The following is an 18,052-nucleotide window of genomic DNA, read 5'->3' as shown; positions in this document are numbered from 1 at the left end:
TCCTGTCCCTGCTCCTCCCCCCCCCCCCCCCCAGCCCCCCCCTCTCCCCCCCCTCCCCCCCCCCCCCCCTCCCCCCCTCCTCATTCAGTCTGTCCCTGGAGCAGGGAGCCCTTAGGATGGCCGTGCTGGCCATCTGGGCTACAAAGCTGCTATTGAAACCAGGCCCAGATGCTAACTATGCGAGGCAGGTGGGAGAGGTTTGGCAGCCAGAATCTTGTTTTTTCATTGTGTTCAACCCATGATTCAAGCCCAGATTTTTCATTTGTATTTTGTTCTTTGAGTTTCTAGTAAAATTTTCTTACTTTTTTTCTGCCCTCTGGTGTGTGGGCCTGCAGGGGATAAGGCTTTGTACACAACGTCTGACGCCAGTGAATCACTGGAGTGTTTCTTGGTAAGAAATCCACTTTAAGAGGCTACATCCACTCCTCGCCCCTGGGCCACATACACACCGAGTTATTTCGTGGGGAGCCTGGGGGGAATTCCTATGCATTGTGTGTTTGCCTTGGGCCGCTGGGGAAGCCTGAGAGGAGGAGAGCTGAGGTTTTTTAAGATCCCTCTTTTCCCTTTGTTCTTCCTGATGAGAAATGAATTACTACCTGTTCCTCCCTCAACCGCTCCAACTCAACACCTGTTTAATTCTGTCTCAGTGCTCCTGTTTATGTCACATGAGTGTATTTAAGATCACTCACGCTAATTTTAACCTCCATATATTCCCCATGAAGTCCACACAATCCAAGCATTTTCTTTTACGCAGTGGAGATGAGGGGGACGCGGCAGATTCGGGTTAGGTGTGGTAGCCTAGGCACAAGCCTGGAACACCGTCGGGGTCGCCTGACTTGCGCGGACAGTAAATGGCTCCAGCCATGGCTAGGGAAGCGACAAAGCAGAATGGGAATGGAAGATTGGGAACATAATTTTGTGACGCAAAGAGCAGTCCTGAGAATAGCCAGCTCAAGGGCAAAGAGAGGGCCGGTGCGGCCGGTCAACCAGGAGGGCCTTAGAATGATTATCCGGGCCACATCCTTTCTCAGTAGCTCCCTCAGATGTCGGTGGAATACAGTTGTGGTTCACTTCATTCATCCCACATTGGCAGAATCTTCCCCGGCTACTGGTGATGCAACCTGCTTGTGGTTTTCAGGGAGAAGTCCGTTTGTGGCCATCGGCTGTGAATTCTGTTTCTTCCCTTAGGAGATGAGAGTAAAGCAGGAGTGGGAGTCATCGTGGCTACCAGTTACGGGGGGCCCGCTGTGGCCGGGAGCTGGGCTGGGGGTTTTCAGGGACCTGGCCTCTGATCCTTCCAGCACTGCTCATCCCTGTCATGGTGAGAAAAGCAGATGCACTGAGCCGTTAAGCCATTTGAAGTCCTGGAGCAGAGAGAGCAGAGCTCAGCGACGAACTGGGTCTCCGGGGCCTGCCCTCCCACCGCACCCCGCTGCCCACGGTAACTTGATACAGGGCCTATGAAATGGTACAGTTTTTTCTACCTAAAATTAATTCATTGGAATTCAGCCATGGATTGGCCTAGGGCTGACTTGAAATCACCAGGATTGATTTCTTCCTGCCTTAAGTTTCTTTATACTGACTCTTCCTTTGCTTGGCGCATACTCTCATCCCAGGTGGTTTTAAAACCATTTAAGACCGGAAGTCAATAGAGGCTGTTTCCTTTTCTGGTGTTTGGAGTCTTTTGAGGTTTCTTCCTTCTCTGGCATTTGGTGGCCTCCTAAGGAAATGAGGGGAATGTGCTGTTGGGACTACAAGTACCCCTGGATTCTTGCCTTTCTTCCAGAGACAAGATTCCATTTTACTTCCTGACCGGAATTTGCGGAGGTGTGTATGCTGATGAAAAGAAGCTGATGGACCGAGTAAAAAAAAAAAAAAAAAAAAAGTATTTTGGGGAGGAAAGAGGGGTGCAAAGCTCCGTCTTGAGGTCAGAAGGAGCTGTAACAGGACCATGAGCTGACACAGCCACTGTTTCTGATGTGAAGACCTCAAGAGGAAATTTTTTTTTTAATTTAAATTCAACTGAATTAACATAGAGTGTATTATTAGTTTCAGAGGTAGAGGTCAGTGATTCATCAGTTGCCTAGAACACCCAGGGCTCATCACATCACCCAGTTACCCCATCCCCCCAGCCACCTCCCCTCCAGCAACTCTGGTTGTTTCCGAGAGTTAAGAGTCTCTTAGGGTTTGCCTCCCTCTCTGTTTTCATCTTATTTTTCCTTCCCTTCCCCTGTGTTCAAGAGGAAATTCGTGATTGGGAACCACGCAAATAGGAGGGAGGAGGAGGAAGGGAAGTCACATGTTTCCCCTTAGCGATCATTTTGGTTAAGATCCTTGCTCTGTCTACTCGAAATCCTTTTTTTTTTTTTTTGAAAGCCATTTTTTTATTATGGTAAACACCATTATATCATTAGTTTTTGATGTAGTGTTCCATGATTCATTGTTTGCATATAACACCCAGTGTTCCATGCAGAACGTGTCCTCTTCAATACCCATCACCAGGCTAACCCATCATCCCACCCCCTCCCCTCTAGAACCCTCAGTTTGTTTCTCAGAGTCCATAGTCTCTCATGGTTTGTCTCTCCCTCCGATTCCCCCCCCTTCATTTTTCCCTTCCTACTATTTTCTTCTTTTTTAACATATAACGTATTATTTTTTTCAGAGGTACAGGTCTGTGATTCAACAGTCTTACACAATTCACAGCACTCACCATAGCACATACCCTCCCCAGTGTCCATCACCCAGCCACCCCATCCCTCCCACCCCCCACCACTCCAGCAACCCTCCATTTGTTTCCTGAGATTAAGAATTCCTCATATTAGTGAGATCATATGATACATGTCTTTCTCTGATTGACTTATTTCGCTCAGCATAATACCCTCTAGTTCCATCCACATCGTTGCAAATGGCAAGATTTCATTCCTTTTGATGGCTGCATAATATTCCATTGTATATATATACCACATCTTTATCCATTCATCTGTTGATGGACATCTTGGCTCTTTCCATAGTTTGGCTATTGTGGACATTGCTGCTATAAACATCGGGGTGCACATACCCCTTCAGATCCCTACATTTGTATCTTTGGGGTAAATACCCAGTAGTGCAATTGCTGGGTCGTAGGGTAGCTCTATTCTCAACTTTTTGAGGAACCTCCATACTGTTTTCCAGAGTGGCTGCACCAGCTTGCATTCCCACCAATAGCATAGGAGGGTTCCCCTTTCTCCGCATCCCCACCAACATCTGTCGTTTCCTGACTTGTTAATTTTTAGCCATTCTGACTGGTGTGAGGTGGTCTCTCATTGAGGCTTTGATTTGGATTTCCCTGATGCCGAGTGATATTGAGCACTTTTTCATTTGTCTGTTGGCCATTTGGATGTCTTCTCTGGAAAAATGTCTGTTCATGTCTTCTGCCCATTTCTTGATTGGATCACGAAATACTTTGAGCTGAACTTCCTAGCAGGCAGCAGGAGCAGCACTGAGGTCCGCTCTCCCAGAGGCTGCACAGAAGCAGAAAGAAGGTTGAGGCAGTCCTGGCTGTCGGGGATGGGACAGCGTATGGCTCAGCGAGCTCAGGAGCTGTCAGGCATCAGCCCTGGGAGGCGCCCGGCGCACACACAGCTGCCGGGCTGACCCGCAGAACAGCGAGTGGCAGGTTCACACCATCTGTGTGACCACAGCCAGCCTCAGCCTTGCCCTCTGGCTCCCCGTGGGTGACCGAGCTGCCCGCCCAATAAGCTGGGCAGTCCAGGTGCCTTTCAACAGGGACATATTTTCCTTTGTGTGAGCCCAGCCCCTGGCACTTGCTGCCAAGTTCTGCTCTGCCAATATTTATTGAATGGCTGGCTGGATGTACATAATGCACTTGGCCCCATGTGGCCCTTCCCTATAAGTTGTCTTTGCAGCTAGCTGCGAGGCAGGGCCTCGAGGTGGGTCCACGGGTGGCCAAGAGGAGGGAGGAAGGAGAGAAAGAGGGGGAAAGGCACTTGTCATCGTTGACTCCTTTCTCTTTGATTGATGACCCCTCAGATGAGCCCTCTCTGTCGAATCCTTCTGGGCTCGCCACATGATTTTAGTTTTGCAGAATCACTTTCCTTTAAGCCTCTACAAGTTGTATATGTAAGCTGGTTTCCAATTTTTTGCAATTAGTATAATATTTCTGTTAAGCATGACCTTTAGCCATGGTGCCTCGTTATTTTCGATATTACTTATTGCACATTGCCTCCATTATATTTTGCTTTTGCAAAGTCCTTTCTGCTTACCTTCCGTTTTTTCACATCCCTATTATTTACATTGTGTTCCCCAATTTGTGTGTTGAAATTTTTTAAACCTCAGAAAAGTTGGAGGAATAGTGCAATGAAAACTTAGAGTCCACCCCCATTTGTGGACAACTCTGCCGTATTTGCTTCATCCTCACACAGCTCCGCTATGATGTGAAACATGCATTCCTAAAAAATCACTGTGCTGTTAAGACTTGCTGCAAAAGTCACATGGTTTATGGAGAAGATGGGGTCAGGGCACAGCACTCAGAAACTGTCAGTGACAAGTTTAAAAAAAGATGGGAACCGAATACAAATGGTAGGACAATTTTACATACCGTAACTAGTTAAGAAATATATACTCAAAGTATGGCACTTTACCTTAAGGCCTGACTTTGCGTATGAAGGTGGTTGTCGGAAGGGTTGAGCTTGTGATTTATAGTGACGTGGAAGCAGGGCTGTGTGACATTTGATGGACAGTAGTGACCCTAGAAATGACAGGTGCAGCTCCTAACGGTGAACTCGGGTAACGCGTGAGTGCTTGAGGTGTGGAGGGGGGTGCATTTTGTGTATTTCTGTGCAGCTCATTTCAGCTGGGTGCTGTTTTCAGCATTCACGTTGTGACCCTTGTGATCAAAATCACGAATCAGCAAACAGGAAATCCCCTGTGATCAAATTGTCCCCTAATGTATCAAATGCTTTGGAACAAATTCAGCCAGCATTGTAGCAGAACTGACTATGTAGATAGGTATGCTTATCTTTTTCTGCTGAACTATTTGACAATAAGTTCCAGGCGTGCCATTTCATTTCTGAATACTTCAGGAAAAATCTCCTTAGAATAACGCCATTTTCCTATATAACCATAATATCATAACCTAGGTTAATTACCCTAGGATTGGTAAATTCATCTATTTATTTTTTAAATTTAACTTTTTTTTTTAGACCAGTTTCAGATTTACAGGAAAACTGAGCAGAAAGTAAGAGTTCCTATACCACCTTCCCACACAGTTTCCTGTATTATTAACATCTAGCATTCCTGTGAGATGTTTGTTACAATTGATGAACCAATATTGATAAATTAACTAAAGCCCATAGTCTACATTAGGGTTTACTCTTTGTGTTGTATAGTCTGTGGGTTTGAAAAATGCACAATGTTATGTATCCACCGTAACAGTATCATACAGAAATAGTTTTACTGCCTTGAAAATCCTCGGTGCTCCACCTGTTCATCCTTCCTTATTCACTGATCTTTTTACTGTCTCTCTCCAGAATGTCACAAAGTTGGAATTACGTAGTATGTAGCCTTTTCAGACTGGCTTCTTTCACTTAGTAATATGCACTTAAGGTGCCTTCATGTCTTTGTGGCTTGATAGCTCATTATTTCTAAATAGTATTTTATTGTCTGGATGTCCCACAGTTTGTTTATCCATTCACCTATTGAAGGACACCTTGGTTGCTTCCATTTTGGGGTAATTATAAATAAAGCTGCTATAAGCATTCATGTGCAGGCTTTTTGTGGACATAAGCTTTCACTCATTCGATAACTGTGAAGGAGTGTGATTGCCTGATTGTGTGGGAAGAATGTTTAGTTTTGTAAGAAACTGCCAAACTGTCCTCCAAAGTGGTTGTACCATTTTGCATTCCCACCAGCAATGAATGAGATTTCCCATTGCTATCCATCCTTGTTAGCATTTGGTGCTTTCAGTGTTTGGGATTTTGACCGTTCTAATAGGTGTGCAGTAGAATCTTGTTGTTTTGATTTGGAATTCTCTGATGACATATAATTTTGAGCATTTTTTTTTAAGATTTTATTTATTTGACAGAGACACAGCGAGAGAGGGAACACAAGCAGGGGGAGTGGGAGAGAGAGAAGCAGGCTTCCCGCCGAGCAGGGAGCCCGATGCGGGGCTCGATCCCAGGACTCTGGGATCATGACCTGAGCCGAAGGCAGACGCTTAACGACTGAGCCACCCAGGCGCCCCTTGAGCATGTTTTTCTTATGCTAATTTGCCATCTAATTTGCCATCTGTATATCTTGTTTGGTGTGATGACTGTTCCAATCTTTCATCCATTTTTTATTTTTATTTTTTTAATATATCTATATTTTTAAAGATTTTATTTTTTTATTTTTTTTTATGTAATCTCTACCCCCAGTGTGGGGTTGAACTCATGACCTCGAGATCAGGAGTCACGTATATATACGTATATATGTGTAAATTGGGTGTTTATATTTTCTTTTTCTTTTTTAATTTTTTTTTAAAAGATTTTATTTATTTATTTGAGAGAGAGAATGAGATAGAGAGCATGAGAGGGGGGAGGGTCAGAGGGAGAAGCAGACTCCCTGCCGAGTAGGGAGCCCGATGCGGGACTCGATCCAGGGACTCCAGGATCATGACCTGAGCCGAAGGCAGTCGCTTAACCAACTGAGCCACCCAGGCGCCCTATATTTTCTTAATGTTGTGTTTTAGGAGCTCTTTGGATATTTTGGATTTAAGCCTTTATCAAGTATGTTTTTACAAATATTTTCACTCAGTCTGTGGCTTGTTTTTATTCTCTTAATGGTGTCTTCCACAGATCAGAAGTTCTAAATTTTAATGAAGTACAACTTATCAATTTTTTTCTTCATGGATTGTACTCCTGGTATTATATGTAAAAACTCATTGCTAAACACAGGGTCGCTTAGATTTTCTCCTATGTTACTTTCCAGAAGTTTTATAATTTTGTATTTTGCATTAGGTATACTATTCATATAGAATTAATTTTTGTGAAAGGTATAAGGTCTGTATCTAGATTGTTTTTTTGCCTGTGGACGTCCATTGTTGAAAAGATTATCCTTTCTCCATTGTATTGCTTTTGCTCCTTTGGCAAAGATCAGCTGACTGTATTTGCATGGGTCTATTTCTGGGCTCTGTATTCTGTTCCCTTGATCTGTTTGTCTAATCTTGTCTAATCACTGTCTTTTTTTTTTTTTTTTTTAAAGAATCTGTTTATTTTTGAGAGAGAGAGAGAGAGAATGACAGAGAGCATGAGAGGGCTGAGGGTCAGAGGGAGAAGCAGACTCCCCGCTAAGCAGGGAGCCTGACGCGGGACTCGATCCTGGAACTCCAGGATCACGACCCGAGCCGAAGGCAGTTGCCCAACCAACTGAGCCACCCAGGCACCCCTAATCACTGTCTTGATTACTGTAGTTTTTATACCAAGTCTTGGAATTGGGTAGTGTCAGTCCTCCTGACTTTTTCTTCAGTATTGTGTTGATTATTTGGGGCCTTTGCCTTTCCATATGAACTTTAGAATTAACTTTTCAATTTCCACAAATAACTTGGGATTTTGATTGGAATTGCATTGGATCTATAGCATAAGGAAATGTGAAATTCCCTATGCTCAGATTGTTCTCTAATATCTCACTAATTCAGCAAGCATCATATCAGAACTGACTATATACAGAAATACTTTTTTTCCCCCCTGAGCCATTTGAAAGCAAATGCAGACACGATGATACTTTACACCTAAATTCTTGAGTATAAACGTCCTAGGAAGAAGGACATTTTCTTACATGACCACAATATCATTACCCCTGAGGTGATTAACATTAATTCGTCGATTAGCTTTTTTAAAAAATGCCTGTCCACAATAAAGCTGTTTTTTCTTTTTTTTAATTATTATTTTTTAAAGATTTTTATTTATTTATTTGACAGAACTCAGTGAGAGAGGGAACACAAGCAGGGGGAGTGGGAGAGGAAGAAGCAGGCCTCCCACCGAGCAGGGAGCCCGATGCGGGGCCGGATCCCAGGACCCTGGGATCATGACCTGAGCCGAAGGCAGACGCCCAACGACTGAGCCACCCAGGCGCCTCTTTATTATTATTTTTAATACTCATCCTGTCCTGGGCTAAGCAGTGTGCTGTGTTAGGATCTGAAGATAAACAAGCACAGTTCCTGTCTTGAAGGAGTCCCTTCTCCTGTGGAGATAGACATCTTAGACAGTAATTATGTTTTCTGGGGTGAGGACCAGAGTAGCTTCATCTACTTTCCTTTCGTTGAAGGAGTGTGTCAGCAGAAGCATCCTTCCTGCGAGATAAAGAGAACTATTCCCAGAGCTATGTTCTGGAGCAGGTGTTCATTCCATGATCCGCCAGCCTGCCCCCGATGGAACTTTCCCCTGAGGGACTTGCATCCATCTAGAAGTTAAGAATGTCACTACCAGGATGTCATTTCCCTCTGTCTGAGTCTTTGAGTTTCTGTACAGTAAGGATTGGGCAGGCACAAAGGAGCAAGGATGGTGGCTTTGAGAACCAGGCTGAGGAATGGGGGCTTCATTCTACAGGTCAGTTGTATTGAGTGACACGGGGAATTGGCCGTGAATCCCAGGGACCCAGATGAACAGCGGCTTCATCAAGATAGGAGTCGATTTCTCTTCCATGCAACAGGAGATAGCTGGCCTAGGGCTGGAAGGCTGGCTCAGATCCATGGGCTCATCTGGGGACCTAGATTCATGATGGCTTGTCACCACATCCCAGGCAGCAGGATGGAGGAAGGGGCAGCATACTCTCTCCCTGTGGGGTACTTCTTGGCAACTAGACACTTCTGTCCAGATCCCACTGGCCAGAACTGACTCATGTAGCCTTACCTACATGCAAGAAGGTACTGAGAGACAGAGTTGTCATTTGAAAGACCATGTGCCTGGCTAAATACAGGATATTCTATTCTCTGTAAGAAAGGAAGAATGGATACTGAGGTCAACTTGCATCTCCTTGTATACTAGCATATTTTCTTTAAAAAAAAAAAATGCCTTCTATAAAATTAGTCCCTTAGGATGCTTCTTAAAAATAGGTTTATTGGGCAAAAAATTTTGGAAACATTAAGGTCTCATAGAAATTCACAATGCAGAGTAACGTATTAAAGCCTCTGAGAAGTTCTGCAGTAATGTGTCTGTCCTTGTTTAACCTGAGATAATTTGGCCGAAATCTCTTTTTAAAAATTTGTTTTCTGGGCGCCTGGGTGGCTCAGTTGGTTAAGCGACTGCCTTCGGCTCAGGTCATGATCCTGGAGTCCTGGGATCGAGTCCCACATCGGGCTCCCTGCTCAGCAGGGAGTCTGCTTCTCCCTCTGACCTTCCTCCTTCTCATGCTCTCTGTCTCTCGTTCTCTCTCTCTCAAATAAATAAATAAAATCTTAAAAAAAAATTGTTTTCTTTTTCACAGAAACCCTATTAGCATAAGCTTTGGGAAACACTGCTTTGGGAATTATTAAAGGTTTCTTAGTTTGCAGTGATGCAGACATTTTTACAGTAGTTCTACTCCTAGGAATGTAGTCAACAGAAATGTGTGCATATTATCTCAGTCAAAGTTTAATCAAAGAAACAGAACCACTAGAAGATGTCTGAAGGGATTTATTGCAAGAATTTGGTCTTACCCCGTTGTGGGAGCTGGCTAGACAGTCTGTGTGAAGCTGCTTTCTTTCCACCTGATGATGGAGCTTGAACTCTACCAGGTGGGCAGTCATGGAAGAAGAGAGTATGGTTGGGAAGATGGAGAGAAGCTGACGCTCATGAGGACGTACAGGAACCCAGGTCAGTCTGCCTCCAGCTTTAATGATGTGAGTGTCCCGATGAAGCTGATGCCCTTCGTTACGGAGCGAAGCACATACCTGGCTTAGGAGTCCGAGAAGGTGAGAGAGGATCCAGGGGTGGGTCCAGCATTTACAGGCTTGGCTGCCACCTCGCTGCCCGCGCCCAGTCGAGGTGGCCTGCAGATGAGCCACGATGCACGTGAGGTGCCCGACGCTTCTGTACCAGCCGTCTGAGTGAATACGATATGCGTACCGCTTCCTTTCCGCATTGCCTGTCTCACCGGGAAACATACAAGGAAGGGAATTCTGAGCAGCGTGGCTCAGCCCAGCCAGCTTGACGCCTAACAAAGCCGCCACACGTGTGTTGACCCGATGACAAGCATAGGAAATTTTACAGTGGTCTGTTTAATAGCTTCAAATTGGAAATAAGCTAAAAGTGCATCAGCAGTTAAATAGCCACTGTGTTCCATGCGCAAGATGGAAGGAGTAAATGAACAGACGATTGCTTTTGTGTATCAACATGAATGAATCTTGCAAAAAAAGTATTGTGCAAAAGAAGACACAAAAGAGTACAAACTATGATTGTGTCCATATACATTTCAAAGCAGCCAAGCTAATTTACAGTGTTAGAGGTCAAGATAACAGTTCCCGTGGAGAGAGGCTTCTGATGTGCAGAGGCTGTTCTGCTTGAGCTGGGTGCTTGGTTACACAGCTGTGTGCCTGTTGGGAAGAGTCACTGAGCCGGATAGTTAAGACTTGTGTGCTCTTCTGTACTTAGCTTCCAGTAAAAAAGTTGAGGTCAGTTAAAGTTTTAACCAGTCACGGACCAGCCGGCTTGGAGGAAAGAGACGCAGTTAGCTCGGGGAGAGGAAGCAGGTTCCGTGAGGGAGGAGGACAGAGTCTACCTGAGGGGCATCGCAGCTCTGTCCCAGGCGGTCCCTTCCCAGGCTGGCCATCTGCTGCCATCGTGAAGGGTCAGGGCCGTGTACACAGAGGCCGAAGCAGGAGCTCACCAGCAGACTCGCCCACATGGCACGAGGTAGGGACCATGATCCCGTATATCTGGGGTCAGCCCTGGTACCTTCTTAAGTTCCCTGGGGGTCCTGAGGCACTCCACAGGCAGAAAGCCACTGAACTCTGGAGACAGTAGGCCTGGATGGTAAGGGGAAAATATGGGAATACCTTTATCCCCAAGTTCACCCCTCTTTCGGAGTGTGCTGTGCTTTTTCTTATCGTTAACCCAGACACAACATCCTTCTCGCCTGTTTTATAAAATATTCATTTCCCTTTCCATGCTTTTTGTTTTAGCTCACAATTAGATTCATGATTCCTCTCTTGAAAGTAAACTATTTGAAAGCTCTTAGGCTGTGAATATGGGATTGGGTAACCCTCTGTGCTGTCTGCCATGTTTGGAGACTGGATTCGCGACCTCGCTGATGGGCCAAGCAATGATCCGCAAGTGCTGTTGGCTGCATTCCTGATGGCATTGCCCATGCCTACGAAGTTTGTTCTAAAAGAAAACCCCGCAATCCCTGCCACCCCGGTTATACTCACAGGGCCGCCGTCCACTCCCAGGCAGACCATCCCAAGGCCTGCTGCTTCCACTGCCCCCCCGCACCCCGAACTTTTCCCACCCTTCTCCGCCTTTGGAAGGGTCATTGCACGCATTTCTCTCCCACCTGGCCAAGGCCAGTCGCTGAGGAACGCCGAGGCCTCTGCCAGGTGCTCAGCACAAGGGAAGCGTGCAAGCCTCTGTCTTCAGGGAATTCGGATCCCTCTGGTACTGGATACTCAGGAATTTATTTTTAATTATGTTTCTCCCTTCACTGAAGTTGGGAATTAAGTAGCTGGGAGCGATCTTACAGGTGAGTCAGCCTCCTCGCTTACTGAATTGCCCTCATGTTGCAATGGGGAAACCAAGACTCCAAGAGGTTTTTACCAAAGGTCACACAGCTTGTAACAAAACCAAGCCTTGAAGACAAGTCTAACCCAGCTCAGGTGCGTGTTTAACTGCTGCACTATCCACTGCCAGGTGACCGGTCTAGCCTCATGCAGGGAGGCCAGGCCAGGCCCCTCAGCTCCTGACAGCCCCTGCAGGGCACCCGCTCAGCTGGTTAGGGGTGACGAAGCAAGTTCCAATGTCTCGTTGTTTCATCATACTTAAAAATGGGAGAAAGTCGAAAATGTGATGATTACACAACTCTCCCTTGAATTGTTTGCTTTGAGTAAACTGTACGGTATGTGAATTGTATCTCAGTAAAGCTGTTAGGAAAAAAATAAAAGTGAAATCTCACACATAGCTTAGTATTTCTATTTTGAAAATTTTTGAATATGCAAGAAAATAGTAGGAAATATTCCACGGTGCTCTGTCAAGTCTCTGGGTAACGCTGTTAATTGCGCACATCTCTGATTCCCTCAATCTGATGGATGCTCATGCCTGCTTCATTCTAAAATCCCACGTTCTCCTCTATCATGGCGTTTATCCCCTGGAAGTGTAATCATCTGGTCTCCTTGTTTATCCCTGGACTCTAATCTCTTTGAGGTCAGGGGCTATGTCTTAGTTGACTTTGTAGCTCCAACATCTAGCTCAGTAGAAACTCAGTAATTAATGACGAGTGAATGAGCCCCAAGGTTCTGGAAGCAAAGAACGGATGGCTGAACCTAGGATATGGGCCTCACCTGGGGAGAGAGGAGAAAGAGTTGGGGAAGGAAACAGCTACCTAGATCAGAGAAGTAGGAAAAGAACTGTAGTAGTTTATCATTGGAATCAAGGAAAACAAGAAATTTTTGAGGAATTCTCAAATGCCACAAAGAGGTCAATGAAAATGTGAATCAAAATACAGACTTTGAGGTTTGTCAAAGTCAGTAGCTGTAGAAGGACAAGATGGAGCAAGATCTTGGGGCCGGGGGCAGGGGTTAAGGAAAGGAAATGGGGAGAGAGGGTAAAAACACGCCCTTGGAAGTGAGCCTGTGAAAGGAAGGAGGTTTGGAAGTAATTAAGCAGAATGACATCACCAAAGACCATATCCTTGCTAGACAGGAGACTGTGCTCATCTCAAGGTGGAGATGGAAGGCTCCTTTAAGGCCGGTCTCCTGGAGCTTTGGAGTAACCGGGGAACTCGGCCAGCGTGCAGGTGGTGGATGAGATGACCCACTTGAGCGTCTTGGTGGCCGAATCAGAAACGCATGTATTGGGCAGCCATATGCCCTCAGCTCCTGCCCAAGGCCCTCTTCTTTGAATGACTTTGTTTCTTTTAACTTAGATTCCTCCCTTCCCCCCTGCAGGGAACATGGTGGAATGGTGCCTACCTCAAGATATTGACCTTGAAGGTGTTGAGTTCAAGTCTATGGCCAGTGGGTCCCATAAAATTCAGTCTGACTTCATGTAAGTATTTCAGAATGTAAATCTTCTCTGTATCATTTCCTCTTCTCTCATACTTTACCTAGAGCGTGAGGGCTCTCCTCAGGGAGGCTTCCAAAGGTGTGTGGAAATGCCCAGGAAATATACATGTAGTTTTGTGTTTATATCCCTTTTCTAGCAAGGAGGTCCCCAGCTTTCATTAGGTTCTCAATGGGTTTCATGACCCCTAAAAGTTAAGAACCATCAGAGGTTCTCTCTCCTTTTAGGAAAATACTAGACCTCGCTTAAGGTTTGGCTTTATTGAAAGAACGGACTTTCAGTTCAGTTTGGGTTACCTTAAGACATTTTTGTGCCAAAACTTGAAATTCCAGCTTTTAGTAAGGCCGGTTTATAGTGCTGTGTAATTAAGATCCACGTGAGGAGGACAGACGGCTAGAACATCAGGGTAGGGCCGAACGAGGTAGCTTGAATCTTCTCGCTGGGCTGCCACCAGGACAAGTGTGAGAAAGGGGAAGGAATAAAGTGACAGCTCTGGTCCTCGCCCTATTAAAAGTATCAGGGACTCAGGAAGTGAGGGAAGAAACCAACGTGGTTTATGCTCATAAAACAGTACCATTCCAGACGGGTCTGAAGAGAAATCTTTGTTCTGGTTCCCTATCATGGCTTGTGTTGCAGGAGAGGAGAAGGGTATGTTCATGGTCTGGGCGGCTGAGCAGCAGGCTTGCCAAGGTCAGGTCCTGGATCCCGTGGGCTGACCCTTGGCACATCCCATAATCTCCTTGCGCCTCGGTTGTCTCGTCTGTGGTTTTGAGTGGCCTGGACCAGTGTTCCCCTGTGGTTCTAAAAATCCATCTTCAGGCCCTGGACACCGTTACTAGTTTTCCTCGGGACTGCGTCTCAAATTAAAAAAACAAAGCCGAACAAAATTTCTCTCTGATTGTGAGCCGCGCTACGCACTGGATCCGTTCTAGCTATTTCCGAAAGGGGCCCTTCTTCGGCCTGGCCTGCTTCGCCAACATGCCTGTGGAGAGTGAGCTGGAGCGCGGCGCCCGAATGAAGTCTGTGGGCATCCTGTCTCCGTCCTACACCCTGCTTTACCGGTACATGCACTTCCTGGAGAACCAGGTTCGGTACGTGGCTTGCATTCGTGTGCGGGGAGGCCACGGGGATGTGCCAACCGGGGGGGGGGGTGCAGGGAGGAGCTCTCTGAGATGAAGTCTGTGTGCTAGCGGGGCAGATGGTCTTCCACGAACCTCCATGGCCACACTTCACGCCTCAGGGGGTGGCCTTTCTGTCCTAAAGATTCTGCACATGCAGGGAAAGCAGGGTGGGTTTGTCTTCGCTTGTGTTAACACTGTCATCAGTTTTAATGACGTAATCTGTTGACAGTTACATGATCTTTGTTTACCCTAAGCCGCAGGAAATACCTCCTTGCCCCAGGTAGGCAGACAGACTCTAAACTCTTCTTAAGCCTAACCCTTTATTATTTGGGGCTTTTATTACTACTTGTGGTAATTGGAAAGGAACTTTTGACTGAAGCAGCAAAACTATTCATGATTTTATACATTTTTTTAATTCTAATTTCATTTCAGATTTTGACAGAGAAATCTATCCCTAATCCCTGAAGCATTATTAAAATTATGGCACATTTTGCCTCTTTTCTGGTATACATGTGTGTATACTTTTAAAAAATACATATATTTGGCATCATACTCTTGCATACCTTTTTATACCCTTTTAAAATTTATCATTTTAACTTTCTTATATAACTGTCTTGGTCATCTTTGAAAGAACAGGAAATTTGTTTATGGGGAAAAAAGTTTATTATGTAAAGTATATATAAAAGTATAAATGAGTTTTTTTTAAAAATCCTCCTAAATTTCAACACCAAGCTATCCATTGTGAATATTCAGTGAATGCCATTCTAAAATTGAAATAGTTTTACAAAAATAGGATTAATGCTTTATGAGGATTTAACTTTATCACATAGCAGCCTAGTTTGAAATACATTGAATTCAATCTTCCTTATAGAGATCAGAGGAAAAGAATAATGAAACTGAAGGAATTGTCAAACTTCAAGTGAATTTTATTTTTTTACAATAAGATACATTATTTCTTGAAATATTCCTTCAAAGTTAAGGAAAAAGATTATGAAAACCACAAAGATAGGGTGTCATTCTTATTTTTCTTGAGAAATAACATATATATTCTCAGCATAAGTGTCACTGGTGGTTTTCAGTGTTTCAGTTGTGGACACAGTCGGCCATCTTATCTACCGCCTCTCAGCTCCTCTGCCCTAGTTCACATCTCCGTTCTTACATATGGTGAGACCTATTCTGTATTTAGTTCTATAATCCTACTTCCCAGCGTTCTTTGGTCTCGGTTCCGTGTGTACCACCATGGCCACGGCTTGGCTGTGGCTTGCTGTGTTCCTCAGCTCTTGATTGCATTTGTTTCTTGGCTGGTTGGGTTTTGCCATCAAGTGCTTTATTCTGTCCCCCATGAAAGGATCGTGGGTGCTGCCTTCCCTGAGGTCTTGCACCTTAATCACGTGTCTGTCACCTTTCCTCTGGGCAGGTAGAAGGTTCTGGAATCTTTCCTTCTTTCAGGATGCTATAAGTATTGCTTTGCTGTCTTCTGATACTGATTGTCTGGAGAAGTCTCTGATTTCTAGATCCCTGTAGATTCTTTACTTGTGAAGTGTCTGAACTTTCTTTCCAGGGATAGTTTGTCCCTTTTGATCTAGAGATATGTCTTTTATTTTTAATTTCAGGAACCGTTCCACCTGTAAGAAAATATTCAACTTTCCCGTTCCGTTTGTTTCTTTTATGCACTGGTTATACATACGTTTTCTCTGCCTCGCCCGCCGCATTTATCATGTTGATGGTTATTTTAATACCTCTATAATGCTAGAGTTGTCCCATAAGTTTTCTTGATTGTTCCCTGTGGTTGAGCATTTAGCATGTTTCTAATTTTTTTTTTTTAATTGTTCCTCTGCACTCTGGAACTGCAGAGAACACTTTCATATAGATCTCTTTTTCTGTTTTTGAAATATTTCCTCAGCTTTGTGTCTCAGAAGTAAGATTATGGAGTTAAAAAAACATTTTTATTGGGATCCTGACACTTTTAAAAAAATTATTCCTTTTGGGAAAAAAAAAATAATTTTCCCAAGTAGACATTATTTTCTCATGGCTCAAATGTTAAAAATTATAAGGTGGCATTATATTAGTTAGGGTCCTAGCTAAATGGCAGTAACAGAGGCCCCAAAATACAATGGTTCAAATAAGATAGAAGATTTTTTCTGATGTAATAGTCTGCTGGTGGGCAATGCTCAAGGTGGGAAGCCTGCTGTTCCCTACAATTGTTTAGGGACCCACACTTCTTCACTTGGATTGTTCTACCATATCTTAAGAGTGAAGTTCGTATTCTAAGACGTTCTCCAGTGTTCAAAGCTGCTCACCACTATTGTTTGCATCTAGCGCAGAGGGAAGGGGGAGAGCCCCTGAAATTGTATCATCACTTCTCACATACCATTTTTAAGTTCTCCATCACAAAGACACACCTAACAGCAAAGGAGACTGGAAGAAGTAGTCTCTAGGTTGGTGATCCTGTGATCAGTTAAAAATCGGGTGGTTCTGTTGCAAACGAGAAAGGGACAGATGGATTTGGGGGCAAAATCAGCAGCCCCTCTGACTATTCAGATATCCATGTGCACTCTTCTTCCCACATTAGAGAACATTCCTCCAATCCCAAGAGAGACCTCATAGAGGCTCATCCATTTAATGCTTCTAGTCTAAAATCCAGGATTTCTGTGTGGCAATACAGGTCCCTCAGAAACTAAATGGGCTTCTGGTCTGTTTGCTTCCAGTCAGTTCCAGATAAAGTATCCACTGCCGAAATTTCTTTGGGGTCTTAGTTTTTAAATCACTGGACTACAGACTAGTTACTGGTGTCTGGTTTTGGCCTATCTATCTTTTCCTCATTTTAATGGCAACCACCCCCAAGGCTGCACCCTAAATCTGATCTTTGCAAATGGGCGCGACTCCCGTGACTCCACTCTTAACTGGAGACTTTCATAGAAGCTTTGAGAGAAATTCTTACCTCCTGCTTTTGGGGTACAAAAGCAGTTGGCTTCCCCAGTCCTTTGGGATCCCCAAACAGTTGGAGTCTGAATTTGTATTGCAGAACTCAGAACACACCGCCCTTCGGCTGCATTCCCTTCCATTTCGGCTTGCAAACCGGCCAGTTCTTGCCTGTTTGCATCTTCCTCTTGTACTGGCTCCCTGAAAATCAGGAGCAATCAACATTTTATTTCTGTTTCCCCTGAAGTTACAAGTTCGGGTGACACAGGGCCTGTCTTCCAAGTTACTGCAGTTCCAACAAGTTTTGGCAACAGTGTAAAAAGGGCTCCCAGCTTTCTGGGCTGCAACACCTCTTCTCACCCCCTTCCCTTGCCAGCTGCTGAGCCAAAGGCCACAATGCTTTTCTGATATGGGGTAACTCATTTCTAGGTACCGTCTTCTGCTTTAGCCGCGACAACAAAGAGACCCAAGATACGGTAACTCAAAGGAGACAGACGTACGGCTTTTCTAGCACAACAGTCCCAGGGGGAGGGGAGGAACAAATTGTCCGGGGGGGGGCGGGTAGATGTCTCTGTTCTGCGGGGTCATCCTGGGACCCAAGTCTTTCTGTCTTGAATGCTCCTGTCTCCTAGAGTATTGTCCTTGCCCGCGTGGTAGAAGCCGACCCACCGTCACCAGGTCATGTACTTGCCGCCTGCAGGCAAAGGAAAAACACAGGCATGCCCCAAGTTAAACACATCCCTTCTCCTTACATGCGATTGGCCAGTTCTTCATTCGTAGCCA

General features: G+C 44.9%; 1 protein-coding gene across 1 annotated transcript in view; it reads left to right on the top strand.

Annotated features, from left to right (window-relative positions):
* The window catches only part of DENND11 (DENN domain containing 11), a 35,562-nt gene that overhangs the window by 3,108 nt on the left and 14,402 nt on the right, over positions 1–18,052 (top strand). Inside the window, exons 2-3 of the mRNA XM_035021253.1 lie at positions 13,112–13,211; positions 14,159–14,317. Of these exons, the coding sequence (XP_034877144.1) occupies positions 13,112–13,211; positions 14,159–14,317 (259 nt within the window). The remainder of the gene's footprint in view (positions 1–13,111; positions 13,212–14,158; positions 14,318–18,052) is intronic.

The sequence above is a fragment of the Mirounga leonina genome, unplaced genomic scaffold, assembly GCF_011800145.1.
Source record: "Mirounga leonina isolate KUSES-001 unplaced genomic scaffold, KU_Mleo_1.0 Mir_174, whole genome shotgun sequence".
Taxonomy (NCBI): domain Eukaryota; kingdom Metazoa; phylum Chordata; class Mammalia; order Carnivora; family Phocidae; genus Mirounga; species Mirounga leonina.
The sequence above is the reverse complement of the archived record's forward strand: the minus strand, read 5'-3'. Positions and strand labels throughout refer to the sequence as shown.